At 39.7% G+C, this 23,427-nt stretch overlaps 1 protein-coding gene across 1 annotated transcript; it reads left to right on the top strand.

Annotated features, from left to right (window-relative positions):
- Positions 1–437: 437 nt before the first annotated feature.
- Positions 438–20,149, top strand: LOC136157852 (dihydrodiol dehydrogenase 3-like). Its single transcript, XM_065919611.1, has 9 exons — positions 438–524; positions 6,556–6,723; positions 7,834–7,950; positions 12,630–12,707; positions 13,124–13,246; positions 16,069–16,178; positions 17,321–17,486; positions 17,681–17,763; positions 20,107–20,149. The coding sequence occupies exons 1-9, from the start codon at positions 438–440 to the stop codon at positions 20,147–20,149; spliced, it is 975 nt and encodes a 324-aa protein (XP_065775683.1).
- The last annotated feature ends 3,278 nt before the right edge of the window (positions 20,150–23,427 follow it).

Here is a 23,427-nt window from a genome sequence, read left to right on the forward strand (position 1 = left end):
TATTGTCCTTTGGTTTTCTTTATTAAGAAATAAGATTTTATAAAATGTTTATTAAACACTCGCTTAAATTGTGTGGTTCTGTGAATGTGTGTGTGTATGTATGGTAAAAGAGTTAAATTTTTTCAATTGATGTTTGATATATATTAAGCTTAATATTGGAAAAATGAAAAAAAATTGTGTGGAAGTTTCTAGTCTAACATATGGTCAAAAATTTTTCAATCTCATCATTATATAATTTAAAATTGCATTGATAAAGAAGCAAACAAGTTAATTGGCTTCAATCCTCTTCTTATGCCCTGGGTATTGGTTTCACCTTGCCCCTCCTACAATGTATCTGCTAACATTGGAGAGTGCAGCTGGGGCGTGTCCATCCTGGTGTTTATCAATTGTGAAGACAGAAGGGAAAAATCAGAGTCTGCTTAGTCAGAGAAATGGCAATGGATCCCAAAAACCAGAAGAAAGTGAAGCTTAATGATGGCCACTTCATTCCTGTTCTGGGATTCGGCACTTTCGCATCTCCAGAGGTAAGAGTAGTGATTTGGGGTTGAGATATAAATAGTAAGTGGATGTAACATAAGTGGAAGAGAACTTGGTCTGTCAAGCACTGAGATCCTGTGTGACTCTGGGTGGATCTCGTGGTTCCACTAACCAGGCTAGAACCATGCCCTGTGAAAGGGGAGAGAGCATCCAGTCTCCACTCCGCATCAGGGTCTGAGGCTGTGCTCACCTGCAGATTACTCTGGGTTTCTCTACAGTTTCCGTGTCTTTCCCAGTTTGTCAGAAGAAGTGAGACTCGGCTGTCTAGAACACTGACTGGCTGTTGTTTGGCTTTGAGGGCGATTGCAATGGCGGGGTTCCTCTGTGTATTTCATTCCAGAACTCTTCCCTCCTTCCAAAGTAGTATTTGACCCAGAGCAGTATTTGAGGTGAAAGGTCCTGAAGATGAGGTGACTGAAATCTAATGGGAGCGACTTGCTTTTCTACTGGGGGATACTTGCTCAGTCCAGGTAACACACGGCAGCTATGCTTTGCCTTGTGATTCTTTTTCTGCTTGGAAACTTTTTCTGATGGGAAAAAGTTTGAGGGGATAAGTTGCATTATACATTTGAGGGGATAAGCTACAATCTTACAGGACAGGCTTTGTACTCTATCCTTGGGTTTTGTAGTGTCTTTTTATTAGAGTATAGTTCTCAGTCCTTGGGCATAAGAGGGACTAGTGGACAAGTCTCTAGACTGGAAGCCAGAAACTTTGCTCTCCATCTTGTCTTTAGAGTATTATAGTTGTGACAGGGACTTGTCTTTAAACTTTGAATCTCACGTTTCTAATTTATAGAAAAAAAGAAAATATTCAGAGACATCTTGCAGACAAAAGACAGCGATTGTTCACTTTGCAAAATGTGATGAGTGGAGGGAAGGGTCCAGGCTAGTACTGAACTCCCTGGTTCATTCCACAGTACATCCCACAAGGCACACGATCATCAGGAAATCCAGGACTAGACCCAACAGGGGGAACTTGGAGCATGCATCTACCTCCTTGAAACATGAAAGATCCTGGATTGCAGAAACATATTGAAATATTATTCAGCTTGAAAAGGGAAGTTATTTCCACCATTTGCAACCACACAGATGAACCTGGAGAATAGTAAGCAAAGTGAAATAAACCAGAACTAGAAAGACAAATACTGCATGGTCTCTTCATAGGTAGAATCTAAAAAATTGAACTGATAGAAACAGAGTGTACAGGAATAGTGACCAGAAGCTGGGGACAAGGTTAGGAAAAATGGAAAGATGTTGGTCAAAGGTCCAGACCTTTTGTAATGCGATGAATGTCTGGAGACCTGATGTACAGCATGGTGACTATACTTAAATATAATGGGTTATATTTTGAAATTTTATAAGAGAATAGATATTAAGTATTCTCACAAACACTCCCCAAAGTTAGCTATGTGAGATGAAGGATCTGTTAACTAGCTTGATTGTGTTAATCATTAAAAATAGATAGTTAATTGAGAACATCACTTTATACAGATTGAATAGATACAGTTTTCCTTTGGCGTTTTCTGTGTGATGTACTGGTAGACACAGGTCTTAGAAGCTTTCACCTGGTTTCTTGATGCATTTCAGTTCAATTCAGTTGCTCAGTCATGTTCAAACTCTTTGTGACCCCATGGACTGCAACATGCCAGTCATCCCTGTCCATCACCCGTCTGTCAGAGCCTGCTCTAACTCATGTCTATTGAGTCGGTGATGCCATCCAACCATCTCATCCTCTGTCATCCCCTTCTCCTCCTGCCTTCAATCTTTCCCAGCAGCAGGGTCTTTTCCAACGAGTCAGTTCTTCACATCAGGTGGCCAAAAATTGGAACTTCAGCATCAGTCTTTCCAATGAATATTCGGGATTGATTTCCTTTAGGATTGACTGGTTTGATCTCCTTGCAGTCCAAGGGATCTTCCATAATCTTCTGCAACACCACAGTTCAAAAGCATCAGTTCTTTGGTGCTCAGCTTTCTCTATGGTCCAATTCTCACATCCATACGTGATACTGGAAAAACCATAACTTTGACTAGACAGTTCTCTGTTGGCAAATTAATGTCTCTATTTTTAATATGCTGTCTAGTTTTTTCCTAGCTTTTCTTCCAAGGAGCAAGGTGTTTTTTTTTTTTTTTTTAATTTTATTTTATTAGTTGGAGGCCAATTGCTTCACAACATTTCAGTGGGATTTGTCATACATTGACACGAATCAGCCATAGAGTTACACGTATTCCCCATCCCGATCCCCCCCTCCCACCTCCCTCTCCACCCGACTCCTCTGGGTCCTCCCAGTGCACCAGGCCCGAGCACTCATCTCATGCATCTCACCTGGGCTAGTGATCTGTTTCACCATAGATAATATACATGCTGTTCTTTTGAAACATCCCACCCTCACCTTCTCCCACAGAGTTCAAAAGTCTGTTCTGTACTTCTGTGTCTCTTTTCCTGTTTTGCATATAGGGTTATCATTACCATCTTTTAAAATTCCATGCATTAGTATACTGTATTGGTCTTTATCTTTCTGGCTCACTTCACTCTGTATAATGGGCTCCAGTTTCGTCCATCTTATCAGAACTGATTCAAATGAATTCTTTTTAACGGCTGAGTAATATTCCATGGTGTATATGTACCACAGCTTCCTTATCCATTCATCTGCTGATGGGCATCTAGGCTGCTTCCATGTCCTGGCTATTAAAAACAGTGCTGCGATGAACATTGGGGTGCACGTGTCTCTTTCAGATCTGGTTTCCTCGGTGTGTATGCCCAGAAGTGGTATTGCTGGGTCATATGGCAGTTCTATTTCCAGTTTTTTAAGAAATCTCCACACTGTTTTCCATAGTGGCTGTACTAGTTTGCATTCCCACCAACACTGTAAGAGGGTTCCCTTTTCTCCACACCCTCTCCAGCAATTATTGCTTGTAGATTTTTGGATAGCAGCCATCCTGACTGGCATGTAATGGTACCTCATTGTGGTTTTGATTTGCATTTCTCTAATAATGAGTGATGTTGAGCATCTTTTCATGTGTTTGTTAGCCATCTGTAGGTCAACCACTTGTAAAAGAATGAAACTAGAACACTTTCTAACACCATACACAAAAATAAACTCAAAATGGATTAAAGATCTAAGTGTAAGACCAGAAACTATAAAACTCCTAGAGGAGAACATAGGCAAAACACTCTTCGACATAAATCTCAGCAGGGTCCTCTATGACCCACCTCCCAGAATATTGGAAATAAAAGCAAAGCTAAACAAATGGGACCTAATGAAACTTAAAAGCTTCTGCACTACAAAGGAAACTATAAGTAAGGTGAAAAGACAGCCCTCAGATTGGGAGAAAATAATAGCAAATGAAGAAACAGACAAAGGATTAATCTCAAAAATATACAAGCAACTCCTGAAGCTCAATTCCAGAAAAATAAATGACCCAATCGAAAAATGGGCCAAAGAACTAAACAGACATTTCTCCAATGGAGCAAGGGTTTTTTATGTCTTCATGGCTGCAGTCACCAATTGCAGTGATCTTGGAGCCCAAGAAAATAAAGTCTGTCACTGTTTCAATTGTTTCCTCATCTATTTGCTGTAGATGTTTATTGATACCACCTTTAGGTAATAGCATCAGTAGTTTGGTGAATGGTGCTTATTAGTAACTCATTTATCCCCACATACTTGTATCTTAAATCTAGTACATGTCTCCTCTCACCATGCCCCACCCCCCACAAAGAGAATAATTGTAACTTTCTCATCATTGGTCTGTTCAAATTTTAATTTTAAATTAAAGTCACTTTAAGAAATATATATAAAGTTCGCTTTAAAAATAAGGTCTTTCTTTGCAAGGTTATAGTGAAATGAAAATGAAAATTAAGGAGTAATAGAGGAGTAATAGAGGACTTTAAAAGAAAATTTTAAAAAAAGAAAAAATTTTAATTAAAAAATAGTAAAAATGTATGAGAAAAAATTAAGGAGTAATAGAGGAGTAATAGAGGACTTTAAAAGAAAAAGAAGAAGAAAAAGGGAAAAAATTTTTAATTAAAAAATAGTAAAAATATATGTGGAAATGAAATTTAAGAAGTAATAGAGGAGTAATAGGGAATTTTTAAAGAAAATAAAAGAAAAAATTTTTAAAAAGGAAAAGAAAGAAAAGAAAAAAATTTGTTTAATTAAAAAAAATAGTAAAAATATATCTAGGAATTTCTCTGGAGCTGATGTGGGTAGTGTGGGTTCAGTTCAGTTTCAGATAGCTCCTTGTTCCAGTTTACACTTCTTGTTACCTATAGGCCCCTTCCAGTGTAGTCGGTGTTAACTGCAGGGATTTTAATCTGTCAGCCTTCAGAATAGGAGAAAATAATAGCAAATGAAGAAACAGACACAGGATTAATCTCAAAAACATACAAGCAACTCCTGTAGCTCAATTCCAGAAAAATAAATGACCCAATCAAAAAATGGGCCAAAGATCTAAACAGACATTTCTCCAAAGAAGACATACAGATGGCTAACAAACACATGAAAAGATGCTCAACATCACTCATTATCATAGAAATGCAAATCAAAACCTCAATGAGGTACCATTACATGCCAGTCAGAATGTCTGCTAACCAAAAGTCTACAAGCAATAAATGCTGGAGAGGGTGTGGAGAAAAGGGAACCCTCTTACACCATTGGTGGGAATGCAAACTAGTACAGCCACTATGGAGAACAGTGTGGAGATTCCTTAAAAAACTGGAAATAGAACTGCCATATGACCCAGCAATCCCACTCCTGGGCATACATACCAAGGAAACCAGATCTGAAAGAGACACGTGCACCTCAACGTTCATCACAGCACTGTTTTTAATAGCCAGGACATGGAAGCAACCTACATGCCCATCAACAGACAAATGGATAAGGAAGCTGTGGTACATATACACAATGGAATAATACTCAACCATTAAAAAGAATTCATTTGAATCAGTTCTAATGAGATGGATGAAACTGGAGCCCATCATACAGAGTGAAGTAAGCCAGAAAGACTAAAGACCAATACAGCATACTAATGCATATATATGGAATTTAGAAAGATGGTAATTATAACCCTATATGCAAAATAGAAAAAGAGACACAGATGTACAGAACAGACTTTTAGACTCTGTGGGAGAAGGCGAGGGTGGGATGTTCAGAGAGAACAGCATTGAAACAAGTATACTATCAAGGGTGAAACAGATCACCAGTCCAGGTTGGATACATGAGATGGGTGCTCAGGGCTGGTGCACTGGGAAGACCCAGAGGGATGGGATGGAGAGAGAGGCGGGGGGGGGGGGGGAATTGGATGGGGAACACATGTAAATCCATGGCTGATTCATGTCAATGTATGGCAAAAACCACTACAATATTGTAAAGTAATTAGTTTCCAACGAATAAAAATAAATGGAAAAAAAAAAAAATAAAGTCGCTCTACTTTTTTGAACCTAGACCAGAGGAGTGTGATTTAATATGGGCTAACGAATCAGGGCTTCTCTGGTGGCTCAGATGGTAAAAATTCTGCCTGAAATCTTGGAGATCTGAGTTCAATCCTTGGGTTGGGAAGATCCCCTGGAGAGGGAACTGAAAGCCAACTCCAGTATTCTTGCCTGGGAACCCCATGGACAGAGGAGTCTCATGGGGTACAGCCCAGTCTTTATGTTTTTATCATACATCTTGTACCTTTGTTGATTTTGCTTCAGACATCTCACAGTACAAATCCTATCCATGACTACAAGTTTATTCTGAGTCCTTTAGGTTCTTCCAGCAAATCACTGAAACTAGTGGCAGGCTTGGACTCCTCTGAAGCCTGTGATCAACTACTGATCACCTGGGGTTGAAGGGTTCCTGGGTGCCCACTTAATCGCTGACCAGGAACGTTCAGGGAAACTGTCATGGATCCATCACCACATATAAAGAGCTAAAACAAAGGCATAAAGAAATGTTGGTTCTTAGTACGATCAAGCTTGTGCTTTAGCAATCTCTTAATCATGTGAATTTTCAACAACTGCTTTTCTTGCTTACATAGGTTCCTAAGAGTGAAGCTCTGGAGGTCACCAAATATGCTATAGAGGTTGGATTTCGTCATATTGACTGTGCTCATTTGTACCAAAATGAAGAGCAGGTTGGCCAAGCCATTCGAAGCAAGATTGCAGATGGCACTGTGAAGAGAGAAGACATATTCTACACTTCAAAGGTTCTGTGTGTGCTGTGTGTGTGTGTGCATGTGTGTGCAAGTGACTGGGGGCAGATGACAATTATGTAATAGGATCAGTAGTTTGCTGAACAGAGCTTATTGGTACCCCTTTTTATCCACACATATTAAATCTAGTACCTTAAACTTAGTATCCTTCTCCTCTCACTGTGCCCCCTCAAAGAGAATAATTGTAACTTTCTCATCATTGCTGTGTTCAAATTTTAATTTTAAATTAAAGTCACTTTACTTCTTTCAACCTAGAGCAGAGCCAAGTGACCTAGTACAGGCTAATGAGTCAGGGCTTCCCTGGTGGCTCAGATGGTTAAGAATCTGTCTGAAACTGCGGGAGATGTGAGTTCAATCCCTGGGTTAGGAAGAGCCACTGGAGAGGGAAATGGCTACCCATTCCAGTATTGTTGTCTGGGAATCCAATGGAAAAAAACGAGCCTCGTGGGCTACAGTCCAGGGGTTGCAAAGATTCGGACACAATTGAGTGACTAAAACTATACTATATTTACTTAATGAATACTTTACTTTACTTACTTTACTCCCAGACAACCTGGGAGCAGATTATAGCTTTTCTTATCATCTGGGAGACTTCTCAAATTTCTTCACAATCTGTATCTCAGTTCTCATCCCCAAGAGCAAGAGAACATTTGAGAGGCACTTGGTGCATTACACAAAATCTAGCCAAAGTGTCTCAAATTATGTTCTGCTCATATTAATGTGCTCAAAGCACTTTTCCCTACAGTTATTTAAACAAGATATTAATTAACTTTGAGAAGATGGATTGTTTGATCAAATTAGACTAAGTTTGTGCTTTTACACTCTAAAGCGTAATTCAGTTGATGGGCATGGTAACTATTTGATAAAGTTATTTATATCTTGATTCATTTCTTTCCATTGTGAAAGATGTACTCATGACAAATTCAATCAAATAATGATATTTACATGGCTAGGTTAGATAAAGAATGGAACTCAAGAAGAAATGGAACAGTTTTTCCCATGGTCATCTCTTTCTAACCAATAATAGCATCTAATTATTAAGTAAAAGAGCACAATTACATGCAACAATCATTTCCCACAGCTTCCTTTGTTTAATCTCTGCAGGTTTGGTGCACTTTTCTTCGACCAGAGTTGGTCCGACCAGCCTTGGAAAAGTCACTGAAAGATCTTCAACTGGAATATGTCGATCTCTATATTATTCATCAGCCAGTGGCTCTGGTGGTAGGTGATTTGTGTGATCAGCTCTGTTTTATTTCTTGGGTCAGAATGTCTATAACTTGCATGGATGGTTGACAAGATTTTTCTTAGTAGGTTTGAAGGAAAGATTATACTAGAGTGGAATCCCCTAAATAATCATTTGTGATCATCATTTTGGAGAGGTTCTTTGAATCTCTTACCTGCCTTCAGAGAAATGAGTTAAATAATCTAAGTCTCTAGACCTCAAAATCTTGAGCTAGTAGAAACAGGCAAGTTCTGTGCATGGCGCTGATTAGGACTCATAGTCTGGAGATCTCACTACAGAGTTCGGGAAAGAGTGCTGAGCACTGACACAGCCTCACACCTGAACAGGATGAGGTCCTCTCATCTTTCACCCTTTCACATTTTGTGGATTTGGAGGTGTCCTCCTGAGTGAGTCTAAACCTCACAGTCTTCTCAGGACTCGGGAGACCTTGCCACAGTCACCTGTGTTCACAGTGATGTTTGCAGACTGCACTTAGCCATTAAAAACTGTATTATGTGGAGGGGAATTTTTCCAGTTGTTTCAATGGTTAGGACTGTGTGCTTTCATTGCTGAGTCAGGGTGTTTTGAGGGAGTGGTTTCAATTCCTGTTCAAGGAACTAAGATACAGCACACCCATGGCACAGCCAAAGCAAAGTAACAAGAACAAAGTCTATTATGAAGAACTCATTTTTAGAATACAGAATATACAGAATTCTACTCAAGTCATCCTTTGCCAAAGAGTTTATTGGACTATGTAGATGGTAATTCCCATCTACATAGATTTCAGGATTCCTAATACTTGACAGAAATGTCTCCGGTTTTCTGTTTCTTGTAATAACATCACTCTTGATTTGCTTGATGCTTTTCTCAGCACTTTCCGTCACTGGCAGATTGACCTTGATCAGTTCAAGCTTCATCAATCCAGAATATTTGAGAGTATGTCTGCATCTACCACATAACTTATCAGTCTAAGGAGAACCTTGCTGGTTCATGTGTATGTCCTGAAGCTATCTGATGTTCATAGTGCGAAGGAACTCTGATATTTAGTCCAGGTCAAAATGGAAATTTTTATGCCAGCAGCAAGGCATAATTTACTGTTACTTCCTGCACAATAGAGGCATTTTGCAAGACGAAAGTATAAGGGGAAGAAAAAATTTCACTTAAGGCACTGACAGTTCCCAGGAGAATGTAGGGAAATAATATCTATCAAAACATACAGTAAATATAAGAGATTAGTGGAAAATAGCCTTTTAAAAACATGGCTGATAATTCCATTTGCAAGCCACTTTGCAAGTATTAGTATCCGGAATGTTGTAAACATACCTCATGTAGGTTTAGTGTCTCAGTCCCAGATGTGCATGGCAAGCTGGCTTAATATTCAGTTCAGTCGCTCAGTCGTGTCCGACTCTTTGCGACCCCATGGACTGCAGTACGCCAGGTCTCCCTGTCCATCACAAACTTCTGGAGTTTAATTAGACTCATGTCCATTGAGTCGGTGATGCCATCCAACCCTCATCCTCTGTCGTCACCTTCTCCTCCTGTCCTCAATCTTTGCCAGCATCAGGGTCTTATCCAATGAGTCAGCTCTTCCATCAGGTGGCCAAAGTATTGGAGCGTCAGCTTCAACATCAGTCCTTCCAATGGACACTCAGGACTGACCTCCTTTAGGATGGACTGGTTGGATCTCCTTGCAGTCCAAGGGACTCTCAAGATTCTTCTCCAACACTGCAGTTCAAAAGCATCAATTCTTCTGCACTCAACTTTCTTTATAATCCAACTCTCACATCCTTACATGACTACTGGAAAAACCATAGCCTTGACTAGACAGACCTTTGTTGGCAAAGTAATGTCTCTGCTTTTTAACATGCTGTCTAGGCTGGTCATAACTTTCCTGCCAAGGAGTAAGCGTCTTTTAATTTCATGGCTGCAGTCACCATCTGCAGTGATTTTGGAGCCCCCCAAAATAAAGTCTACCACTGTTTCCACTGTTTCCCCATCTATTTATTATGAAATGATAGGACCAGATGCCATGATCTTAGTTTTCTGAATGTTTAGCTTTAAGCCAACATTTTCACTCTCCTGCTTCACTTTCATCAAGAGACTCATTAGTTCCTCTTCACTTTCTGCTATAAGGATGGTGACATCTGTATATTTGAGGTTATTGATATTTCTCCCGGCAATCTTGATTCCAGCTTGTGCTTCATCCAGCCCAGCATTTATCATGATGTATTCTGCATATAAGTTAAATAAGCAGCGTGACAGTATACAGCCCTGACATACTCCTTTTCCTATTTGGGACCAGTCTGTTGTTCCATGTCCAATTCTAACTATTGCTTCCTCATCTCCATACAGGTTTCTCAAGAGGCAGGTCAAGCGGTCTGGTATTCCCATCTCTTTCAGAATTTTCCACAGTTTATTGTGATTCACACAGTCAAAGGCTTTGGCTTACTCAATAAAGCATAAATAGATGTTTTTCTGGAACTCTCTTGCTTTTTCAATGATCCAGCAGATGTTGCCAATTTGATCTCTGGTTCTTCTGCCTTTTCTAAATCCAGCTTGAACATTTGGAAGTTCACAGTTCACACACTGATGAAACCTGGCTTGGAGAATTTTGAGCATTACTTTGCTAGTGTGTGAGATGAGTGCAATTGTACAGTAGTGTGAACATTCTTTGGCATTGCCTTTCTTTGGGACTGGAATGAAAACTGATCTTTTCCAGTCCCATGGCCACTGCTGAGTTTTCCAAATTTGCTGGCATATTGAGTGCAGCACTTTCAAAGCATCATCCTTTAGGATTTGAAATAGCTCAACTAGAATTCCATCACCTCCACTAGCTTTGTTTCCAGTGATGCTTCCTAAGGCCCACTTGACTTCCCATTCCAGGATGTCTGGCTCTAGGTGAGTGATCACACCATCATGATTATCTGGGTCGTGAAGATCTTTTTTGTATAGTTTTTCTGTGTATTCTTGCCACCTCTTCTTAATATCTTCTGCTTCTATTAGGTCTATACCATTTCTGTCCTTTATTGAGCCCATCTTTGCATGAAATATTCCCTTGGTATCTCTGATTTTCTTGAAGAGACCTCTAGTCTTTCCCATTCTATGGTTTTCCTCTATTTCTTTGCACTGATCATTGAGGAAGTCTTTCTTATCTCTCCTTCTAGTCTTTGGAACTCTGCATTCAAATGGGTATGTCTTTCCTTTTCTCCTTTGCTTTTCACTTCTTTTCACAGCTATTTGTAAGGCCTCCTCAGACAGCCATTTTGCTTTTTTGCATTTCTTTTTCTTGGGGATTTTCTTGCTCCCTGTCTCCTGTACAATGTCATGAACCTCTGTCCACAGTTCATCAGGCAATCTGTCTATCAGATCTAGTCCCTTGAATCTATTTCTCACTTTCACTGTATAATCATAAGGGATTTAATTTAGGTCATATCTGAATGGTCTAGTGGTTTTCTGCACTTTTTTCAATTTAAGTCTGAATTTGGCAATAAGGAGTTCATGATCCTAGCCAGTCAGCTCCCAGTCTTGTTTATGCTGACTGTATAGAGCTTCTCCATTTTGACTGCAAAGAATATAATCAATCTGATTTCAGTGTTGGCCATCCGGTGATGTCCATGTGAAGAGTCTTCTCTTGTGTTGTTGGAAGAGGGTGTTTGCTATGACCAGTGTGTTCTCTTGGTCAAACTCTATTAGCCTTTACCCTGCTTTGTTTTGTACTCCAAGGCCAAACTTGCCTGTTACTCCAGGTGTTTCTTGACTTCCTACTTTTGCATTCCAGTCCCCTATAATGAAAAGGACATCTTTTATTAGTGTTAGTTCTAAAAGGTCTTGTAAGTCTTCATAGAACCATTCAACTTCAGCTTCTTCTGTGTTACTGATTGGGGCATAGACTTGGGTTATTGTGATATTGAATGGTTTGCCTTGGAAACAAACAGAGATCATTCTGTCTTTTTTGAGATTGCATCCAGGTACTGAATTTTGGACTCTTCTGGTGATTATGATGGCTACTCCTTTTCTTCTAAGGGATTCCTGCCAACAGTAACAGATATAATGGTCATCTGAGTTAAATTCACCCATTCCAGTCCATTTTAGTTCACTGATTCCTAGAATTCGACTTTAACTCTTGCAATCTCCTGTTTGACCACTTCCAGTTTGCCTTTATTCATGGAACTAACATTCCAGGTTCCTATACAATATTGCTCTTTACAGCATCAGACCTTGCTTCTATCACCAGTCACATCCACAACTGGGTGTTGTTTTTGCTTTGACTCTGTCCCTTCATTCTTTCTGGAGTTATTTCTCCACTGATCTCCAGTAGCATATTAGGCACCTATGGACCTGGGGAGTTCATCTTTCAGTGTCCTATCTTTTTGCCTTTTCATACTGTTCATAGGGTTCTCAAGGCAAGAATACTGAAGTGCTTTGGCATTCCTTTCTCCAGTGGACCACATTTGTCATAACTCTCCAACATGACCGTTCTGTCTTGGGTGGCCTACATGGCATAGCTTAGTTTCATTGAATTAGACAAGGCTGTGATCCATGTGATCAGATTGGCTAGTTGTCTGTGATTGTGGTTTCAATCTCTCTGCCCTCTGATACCCTCTCTCAGTGCCCTCTCTCTGGCTAAGTGTGGAGAAATTATTTGGTAACATCTTTAAAACGATTGCTTCTATTCCAGCCAGGTGAAGCAATTTTCCCAACAGATGAAAATGGAAAATTGATATATGACTCAGTGGATCTCTGTCGCACATGGGAGGTGAGTCTAGGGAAGGAACCAAGAGAGGTGGGGTACCTCCTTCCTTTCTTCCACCTGTGAGAATGGGCAGTGGACCGTCAGACTGAGCAGTTCTTGAATCTAAGGGCTGTGATGCTGGGGTCATAGGGGAGGAAACTATTGCTGAAATGTTGACAGAGAAGAACAGTGGAGGAGAATTCGGGAATGTGAAGACAGGCATCTATTTCCTTCCATGTGATGTATCTTCTCTGGGGTTATTCTAAGGAGGATACTGTAATTCTTCTTGTGTCATGAACTTCTTCCCCTTTTTTCTTCCTTTTAATCAATGCTAATTCTTGACAAGAGACACTTTTAACAATATTTTCTCAGCCATTAATCTTGTTCTATTGCCCATTCCAAGTGACTGTTCATGACTGCTCACCACCCCTCCCTCCCAGGCCCTGGAGAACTGTAAGGATGCAGGGCTGACCAAGTCCATCGGGGTGTCCAACTTCAACCACAAGCAGCTGGAGAAGATCCTGAACAAGCCGGGGCTCAAGTACAAGCCTGTCTGCAACCAGGTGAGCAGCCTTGACTCCTCTCCCTCCTGCTCTTCAGAACCTCCTTCTTGTGCTGGAGCCAGATGTCTGTCTGTCCTCCCATCTTGTTCATCCGACCTTTGGGGACAGAAGGTTCTAGAGAGCAGAGCCTCTGTCTGGACAGTGTGAAAAGAATCTGTAGCAGTATCTTTGATAAGATCTGGGTGGAAACGGTGGGGATAGCTTCCTGCTAAATTGTGATGATGCCTGAGGGAAGGTAATGGAAGTGAAGGGGGTTAGACTTGTCCCTCAGATCTTAGAGGAAGGAGGTGTTCCTCTGAGATGAAAGCATGACCAGAAATCAGCATGAAAGTGCTCAGATGAAACTGTGTACAGGAAGGAAGACCATGAAAACACGGAATGGGAAGTAAATAAACAAAAACCAGGTGAGACAGGTGTCAAGGCTTTGTGTGAAGTTTGGATGCCTGAATCATTAGTCTTAGTGTCCCAGCTTCAACAGGGAGCACAGTACAGAGAAATCTGCTGGAGACTATGAAAGTCACACAGGTTAGAGGATGAAACTAAATGCTTAGGGGGATCCTGACAATTGATGGAAGGATTACTCAGGAATTAGAGCAGACATTGTGATTTACTCAGTCTGATTCTGGTTTCCACATCTATTTCTAGCATAAAATTGTTAAACACATTTTTTCTGTCTTTCTGTGCCTCTTACTTTTTTTGGTTCTATTTTTACTTTGAGAGAAAACTTAACATGAAGTCTACCCTTTTACCAAATTTTTAACTACACAATACAATAATGTTATTAACTCTAGGGACAGTGGTGTACAGCAAATCTAGAGTTTATTCATCTTGTATAATTGAGATTTATTAGGATTAGCAATTCCTGGTTTTTCCCACTTCCCACCTGCTGGTGACAAGCACTCTACCATTTAATTCTGAGTATGACCCCTCTCCATATATATTTTAACTTATATATGATATATATGTCATGTAGTATTTATCCCTCTGCAATGGTCTTATTTCATATGTACCAAAGTCTTTAAGGTACAATTTTCGTTAAGGAAAAATAATCTTCTGTAATGCAAGAAATATATATTTATATCAATTATATATATGTGTGTATATATTTGTATATATATATATGTATATAGAATCTCCTCAAATATAAAAGTTGGAAATTAATGTGATCCTGGCATAAGTTTTGTTTTGCTCCTATTTTCTCATGTGAAAATTTTCAGATATTAGAAAAGTTAGGAGTATGGCAGAGAATATATATATATATGTACATACATACATTACATATATATATATAATTTTGCTGATCTGGGTCTGATTGTGGTTCCTATGTCACTTTGAATCATTTTTATCAATCTCTTTTAACTTAGAATGGTCTCTCAATCTTTATGTTACCAGGATATCCAGACAAGTTTTGACAAATAGAATGTATTTATCATTGTTATTTTGTGATGCTAATTAACTTGTTTCTGTAATCCTAGGTTATGCAAATTAATAGTTAAATCTGAATGTCTCACTATATTAAGGTTAAATATTTTGACAAGAAAATGTCAGTTTCATGCTTTGTCCCTTAAATGAACCTTGGTTGGAAGTACATAGTGACAAGTTGTCCCACTGCGTGTGACAGTACCTTTGTTCTCCTGGTAAAGCTATTAATAGCTAGATCTTCTATTTGGAGATGTGTATCTTCCCTGTTGAAATTACCTAGTCATTTGTTGGACAATAACCATCATTAGGGAAAGTTTGATTTCCCCCAAGTTTTCACGTAATGGTTGAGAATCCATTAATGATTTCTACCTTCATTCATTGGAATGTTTTTCATTATTTTCCATTTTAAACGCTCTTTTTAATCTTTTGACCTGACATTTTATTGTAAAAATAAAATTCTCTCATTAATTCAGGATAAAACATACCTATTCCCTGGTAGCTCAGCTGGTAAAGTATCGGCTGCAATACAAGAGACCACAGTTCAATTCCTGGGTCAGGAATTTCCCCTGAAGAAGGGATAGGTTACTTACTCCAGTATTCTTGTACTTCCCTGGTGGCTCAGATAGTAAAGAATGTGCCTTCAATGAGGGAGACCTGGGTTTGATCCCTGGGTTGGGAAGATCCCCTGGAGGAGGGCATGCAACCTACTCCAGTATTCTTGCCTGAAGAAGTCCATGGACAGAGGAGCCTGGTGTGCTACAGTCCATGGAATTGAAAAGAGTTGGACATGACTGAACGACTAAGTACAACATTCCTATAAGACCGTGTAAAAATCTTCATTCCTTCCCATTAATTGTCAGTTTCTGAAAAAGGATTTGTTGTAATAATCACAGTCTGTGGTGGGAAATGTGTTTTGCTCTTTGGGATTTTTATTGCCTCTGTGTGCTACATTTGCTTTCATTCATAACTCCCTTTGGTTCTCAAATCTACTCAAATGTCACCAGTGGGAACCCATCAAACTGGTTCTTTTGTCCTTCAGACATTTCTTCGTAAGACTTTGTGCAATTTCTTTCTTTCTGGCATAGTTTGATGTCCAAGGCTTAGAAAGCTCTTTTCCTGCCCCAGATCTGGAATTAAGCACGTGTGTTGGGGGTGTTCAGTAGTGTTCAGCATCCAAGATCTGGTCCATAGAATTACTTGCTTTCAATAATGTCATTATTTTTTACCTTCTCAGAGAACAGAGATATAAATTTCTTTTTAAAGTATTTCTCTCTTTGGTGGTTTCAGTCATAATGTGATGTAACACAATTTTTCTTTAGCATATAATTTTTACTTTTAAGTTTTCTCTGGCACATTACCTTTCCATATAATCTAACACTCTCTATACTGGCATTCTACAGGTGGAATGTCACCCTTATCTCAATCAGAGCAAGCTGCTGGAGTTCTGCAAGTCACATGATATTGTCCTTGTTGCCTATGGTGCTCTGGGATCCCAGCGATCATTACAATGGTAATAAACATTATTGATGGCAACAATGAGTTTACCTAAAACTCTATTTTTGATGAAAATGTTATCATACTGCACTCAGTGCTTTGAAGATAACTCTCAACAGGCAGAGGGGAGAGAAGACAGATGGGAGAAATTCTCTTTTGTCTTCGCATCATCCAGCCAGTTTTCTTACATTGCATTTGTCTTGTATATAGATTTTAACACAAGTGTCTACTTTAAAATCTCTATATATTCCCCCATTTGAAAACTAAGACATAAGCTTTGTCATAATTTACCTATTTATGGACTGATGAGCACATTACTACTAATAGACTTTCCAAGCTTCCCTCACTTTATTTCTAAAATCAGGATAGCATTAATTGCTTAGTCGTGTCAGCTCTTTGTGACCCCATGGACTGTAGCCCTCCAGGCTCCTCTGTCCATGGAATTCTCCAGGCAAGAATACTGGAGTGGGTAACCATTACCTTCTCCATGGGATCTTCCTGACCCAGGGATTAAACATGCATTGCAAGCGGACTCCTTACCATCTGAGCCATGAAGGAAACCCCAAATCAGGATAATAATATGTAATTCCCAGGTGCATCATGATTGAAAAATAAGTATAATTTGAACCATTTTATAAACATTTGTAGAAGAATTGCACAATGTAAATAATGATAAAAAGCATGGTTTTCCTTTTTAGACTACTCTGCTTTTATCAACACCTGAGACAAGTGTAAGTTAAAGGAAAAAATATTTTGCAATCTTTTGCATCACGTTCTCCTTTCAAGCCATTGTCTTTATTTTTGAGCTCTGATTGGAGAAGAAAACAACCACCGAGAAGTAAAATGGAAACAAAATCCATGCATTTAGCAGTCCTGGTCTCAACTCAATAATGCACCCAAATCACCTGCAGATCTTTGTAAATACAGAATGGGAAGTGACACAGTTGAGGTTCTGATTCAGTTTGTCTTCAGCTAAGCCATGGAATTTGTGTTTCTAACAAGCTCCCAGGTGATGCAGATGTTGCTGGTCCATGGACCACAGTTTGAGAAGCACTGGTCTAGAGTAGAGATACTGGTCTGTTTGGGAAGCCTCTTCATAAACTCATAAACTTCATAAACTCAGTCTCAGCTCCTCAGAACTTCTGAATTTACTTCCAGGTTGGATCCAAACCTCCCCTTTCTCTTGGAGGACCCCGTTCTCTCTGCCATTGCTCAAAAGCACAAGCAAACTCCAGCTCTGGTTGCCCTTCGCTACCAGATGCAACGTGGGGTTGTGGTTCTGGCCAAGAGTTACAACAAGAAGCGGATCAAAGAGAACATGCAGGTGATGATGAGTGGGGCTGTGGGCAGAGGGCTCTTAAGAGATCTCCTTCATGAGGGTCATTCCTTGTCCAACTTGGACAGACACAACTTCCCTGTCCCCTCTTCTTATCTGCATCCATCTAAAATGTCCTCCAGTCTCCAGGGGGAGGCCGGCTCCTTGGGTCAGAAATTAATATGATTCTTCCTTCCTTCTAGGTGTTTGACTTTGAACTGACTCCAGAAGACATGGAAGCAATTGATGGCATCAACAGAAATATAAGATATTATGAATATCTAATGTAAGTGACTGTTTCACATACACAGTTTTTTTGTTTTGTTTTCTTTTGTAGCCAGCAGGTCAGCAGGGGATCTAAGCTTTTCAAAAGCTTAATTCTTGGAAGAGAGTCCTGATTTCCAGTGTGGGAGTAAACTAGGGGCTTCCTGCCAAGCTCAGAACAGAGGTTTCCTCCAGAACTCCATCTCTCACCAACAGAATGTGATTGGTCCCAGGGCAACTCAGAGTTGACACCGTGGTGAATTCACTACTTTGTGTCTCTAAACCCTGTACCTGGTGTCCCTCCTCTCAGGACCAAGGGGCCTAGTAGACATAGAGGGAGCAGTGTCTGCAGTTCACTCTTCTTTCAGAAAGTGAAAGTGAACGCGTTAGTTGTTCAGTCTTGTCTGACTCTTTGGGACCTCATGGCCTGTAACCTACCAGGCTCCTTCTTTCAGGGATGGATGCAAATGTTTTACCTTTAATTCTTTATAGAATCAGGAGGAAATGATACCCAATGACTGTGAAATAAGGAATCCATCCTGAATTACATTCCTGTTCCTGCTTATCCTAACACAATTGCATATGCATTGTTGATATTATTTCTTGAGGAGGGCCCCATGAAGACCAGCATGCTTCAGTGTGAGAAGTCACAGTGAGCCTGCCTCCACCCACTCTGCTAAGTGTCTGGTGGATTTTCTCCCTGGTGGAGTTTTCTTTACCAAGGCACCATCAATTTCTTCCAAATTTATTTCTTTATTGACATTTCCCCCATCACATCTCCCATTTCCTCATCCTTAAAATGTCACCAACTGAATTATAAGGAGATCATGAGCTTAACTGATCCTCCAGTGACTGCTGTGTCCTTAGTAGGACACACCCCAGGTAAGATTGTGTGGGTCTTCTGGTTTCTTGAGTTCAGACTTACCACAGTGTAGCCTTTGTCCACCAGGGTTCAATTCCCTGGGGAGATCCTGTCTCCCTGACTCTGACTTAGTCACTAACATTGAATTCTAGTGCCTAATTACTACAGGAGGGTGTCAGGATTGAAAAGACAATCAAACAGGGAGAAGTTGGAAGGGAGTTTAGAGAGAAGGGAACACAAATTAGTGATGAAATGAAATTTTAGTTTCAAATGAAAGATCTCAAAACTCCTTTTGTTTATAGTGCTCACAGGCTTTAGTCATGTCTGACTGTTTGTGACCTTATGGGCTGTAGCCCATGAGGGTCCTCTGTCCATGAGATTCTCTGTCCATGGAAGACTCTTTACCCACTGAGCTACTTGGGAAGCCACCTTGTTTGTAAAGAAGATATATTTTTTTTATATTTATATATACATATACATGTTTATGGGCTTCCTAGGTGGTTGTAGTGCTAAAGAACCTGCCTGCCAATGCAGAAGACACAAGAGACGCGTTTGATCCCTGGGTGGGAAGATCCCCTGGAGCAGTGCAGGCAACCCACTCCAGTATTCTTGCCTGGAGAATCTCATGGACAGAGAAGTCTGGTAGGCTATAGTCCTTAGGGTCACTAAGAGTGGGGCACGACTGAGCAAATTAGACTGTACGCATACATATGTATATGTATATTATGATTCTGAAAAAAGACATGATGAAAAATGAGAAAAGATAGCAAGTTACTTTTCTGTCCTCAAAAACTGCTAAGCGTATTCTGTGTTCTCCTTCATTATGCTGTGAATGCTTAGACTTACTCATCCTTGTAGGTTTATGTCGATAGCACAGCTCCTGGCACATGGAATGGCTCAGGATGCACTCTTTAATGAATTGAATTGTAAAGAACAAATTTAGAAAGAAAAATCAGACTATAAGGAAGGAAAACAACAGTAATGTTAATAAATAAATAATGACTGTAGTCATATAATACAAATTAAGAAAGCAGTAATCACATTATATAGGTATGATTATTCAGGTGTATGTGATATTTCTTCAGTTTAATGTAATTCCTTAATGGAAGCACCCTGTATTTGGGGATATGCTCAATATTACTTTGAATGGATGTATGAGAAACAGCAAGGAATTCCTTACTTGTGATCCTTCTCACCACTTAGGGTTGAAAGTGGTATTGAAATGATCTCCACAGTTAGTTGTTAGGTCTTGCACCCTCTTATAAATTGTAACCCGAGTCAAACTACCTGTCACTGTGGGGTGAATATTACACGTGAATGTTGGAACTGGACATGCAGGTGCCATGTGCTCATGAAACAGATACCTGCTTGTGCTTCTCGGGGGAAAAGATGAGATGTGTTTCTGGATTTCAAGCTTTAGCCCATCATGACTGCATTGCAGAGTAATGGTCTCTATGACAACATGACAGATTTAATAAATTATCCCTCCTCTTTCTCTTTCAGGTGGGTTGATCACCCTGAGTATCCATTTTCTGAAGAATATTGACTGTGAGCTGTCCACTATCCATTCTACCAGAACTTTTTCTCTAGGGCTCTGAAGAGCATTTCTGTACTTGGTGGAGGTGTTTAAAAGAAGTTTCTGACTTTTGAAAGCTGATTTATCTTTTAAAAAGTTTTTATGAAATAATAAAGATTTCAAATATAGATACTAGTTTTCCTGGTAACAAATAATTTGGAAAATAAAAGAGAAAGGATAAAAAATAAAAATAACCTCTGATTAACTCATTTAATAATTCGGTGTGTTTCCCTTTGAAAATGAATCAGTTGATCTGAGAAAGAAATGGAAAATTTTGTTCAAGCCAAATTTGAGAGCTATAACCCAGGAAGAGCATCTCAGAATGCTCTGGAAACTGTCTGTCCTCTAGAAGTAAAGGCCCAGGGATGTAAGTTTGAAGACGGAGGGCTCTGCATGAAAAGACATATTATTGACACTGTACATAATGCAGATCTAAATGTCATCATGATAGGTCATGTGACCTCTTGCATGATCAAGAAGGAATTTATCTTTCAAGGATCTGTCTTACTGATGCTGGGAGAATGTTGCTTTTCATGGTTGAGCAGGTGTTCCCGCTGATGTGGGAGGTCTGGTCCATGCATAATGCAGAAACACAACTCACAGTGAGGAGAGAAGAGTGCAAAGGGCAGAGAAAATTTTTTTATATTTAAGTTTTTCTTGCCATAAAATATAAATTTAATTTCATACTTTCATGACTGTCCTGTACAAAAGTGTGTGCCTGTTTATTTACAATTTGAAATAATCTTCAATATACAGGTTTTACACCTTTTTTTATTACTTAGCATAAGTACTTTTGTAATCTGCTGAGTGTTATCTGATGTTTGCTAAAGGGGAAGGGGTTGGGAGAGGGCTTGATCAGGAGGTTGGGGTTAGCAGATGCAAACTCTTACATATGGATTGGATTAGCACAAATATCAACTTACAGCACAGGGGACTATATTCAATATCCTTTGATAAACCATATGGAAAAGAATATGAAAAAGGATGTGTGTGTGTGTGTGTGTGTGTGTGTGTGTGTGTGTGTAAATGAGTCACTTTGCTATAGGCAGTAATTGGCACAACATTGTAATTCAACTGTGCTTCAATAAAAAATGAACTAAAAACTTTCCAGTATTATATTATGCTTCTTAAAGTGCTTCCCACGTGGCTCAGTGGTAAAGAATCAGCGTACCAATGCAAGAGACTCAGGTTTGATCCCTGGATTGGGAAGATTCCCTGGAGAAGGAAATGGAAACCCACTCCAGTATTCTTGCCTGGGAAACCCCATGGGCAGAGCAGCCTGGTACGCTCAAGTCCATGGAGTTGCAAGAGTCAGACTTGACTTTGCCACTGAGCATGCATGTGTGTTGTAAAGCAGTGCATCTTTTCAATTTATTTAATTGTTAAAAATGGTTAGAATGTCTATATTTAAAATTTCTATTGAGGTATAGTTGGTTTACAATGTAGTGTTAATTTCTTCTGTATAGGAAAATGATTGGTATGTGTGTGTGTATATATATATATGTGTATATGTATATATGTAAATGGCAAACCACTCCTGTATTCTTACCTGGAGAATCACACAAAGAGAGAAGCCTGGAGTTCTATAGCCCATAGGGTTGCACAAAGATGGATGTGATTGAAGAAATTTAGCACGCGCGCGCGCACACACACACACACACACACACATATATATACACATATATGCTTACACATACATTATTCTTTATGCTAAACATTTTGATTAGTTCCTATATGTTTTGTTTTTTATTCATTGATTTATTCAACAAAACTATTGAAAATTTTTAGCAAGACATTATTTTATCAATAAATAAAATAGATAATATTAAGATAAATTCTTGAGTTGATAGTCTAGTGGAGAAGCAGACTGAATGATATCAGGAGTATTTAGCTGTTAAAAATGTGTAAGTGTCTTCTTGCAGATAATTCTACACAAGCTCTCCCATTTTTGTGCATCTGTTAGGCAGAGGTTCCAACTACCCTTCATCCCACACAATGTATAGTAAACACCCTTGCAACACAGAAACAGTGGCTCCTTGCAGAGACATGGAGGGCATGTTTTCTGTGCAGTAAGGTAAAGAAAACATCTCTCTCCTGAGAAAGGGAAGGATGCTGAGGGCATATTGTCATTGATCCAAGATCCCTAGACCCAAGGTTTTTCTCCTGTTACTCCACCCACTGAATATTCATGGGTTGATATGTGTTCTGACTGTTGCTTCAGACATGGAAAAACAGACTGGTTCCAAATAGGAGGCGTATGTCAGGGCTGTATATTGTCACCCTGCTTATTTAACTTATATGCAGAGTACATCATGAGAAATGCTGGGCTGGATGAAGCACAAGCTGGAATCAAGATTGCCAGGGCAAATATCAATAACCTCAGATATGCAGATGACACCACCCTTATGGCAGAAAGTGAAGAGGGACTAAAGAACCTCTTGAGGAAAGTGAAACAGGAGAGTGAAAAAAGTTGGCTTAAAGCTTAACATTCAGAAAACTAAGATCATGTCATCTGCTCCCATCACATCATGGCAAATATATGGGGAAACAGTGGAAACAGTGGTAGACTTTATTTTGGGGGGCTCCAAAATCACTGCAGATGGTGACTGCAGCCATGAAATTAAAAGATGCTTATTCCTTGGCAAGAAAGTGATGACCAGCCTAGACAGCATGTTAAGAAGCAGAGACATTACTTTGCCAAGAAAGGTCTGTCTAGTCAAGGTTATGGTTTTTCTAGCAATCATGTATGGATGTGAAAGTTGGACTATAAAGAAAGCTGAGTGCCGAAGAATTGATGCTTTTGAGCTGTGGTGTTGGAGAAGACTCTTGAGAGTCCCATGGACAGCAAAGAGATCCAACCAGTCCATCCTAAAGGAGATCAGTCCTTCACTGGAAGGACTGATGTTGAAACTGAAACTCCAATCCTTTGGCCACCTGATGAGAAGAGGTGACTCATTTGAAAAGACTCTGATGCTGGGGAAGATTGAAGGCAGGAGGAGAAGGGGACGACAGAGGATGAGATGGTTGGATGGCATCACCAATTCACTGGACATGAGTTTGTTTAAACTCCAGGAGTTAATGATGTACAGGGAGGCCTGGTGTGTTGCAGTCCATGGGGTCACAAAGAGTCGGACATGATTGGGCGACTGAACTGAACTGACCTGAACTGATATGAGTTCAAATCTTATCAAATAAGAAACTGTTACTATAGTTTTGGGCTGTAGAGGGTGGGTGAGTGTGCTTCACTT

This window comes from Muntiacus reevesi, chromosome 2 (assembly GCF_963930625.1).
Source record: "Muntiacus reevesi chromosome 2, mMunRee1.1, whole genome shotgun sequence".
In the NCBI taxonomy this organism is placed as follows: domain Eukaryota; kingdom Metazoa; phylum Chordata; class Mammalia; order Artiodactyla; family Cervidae; genus Muntiacus; species Muntiacus reevesi.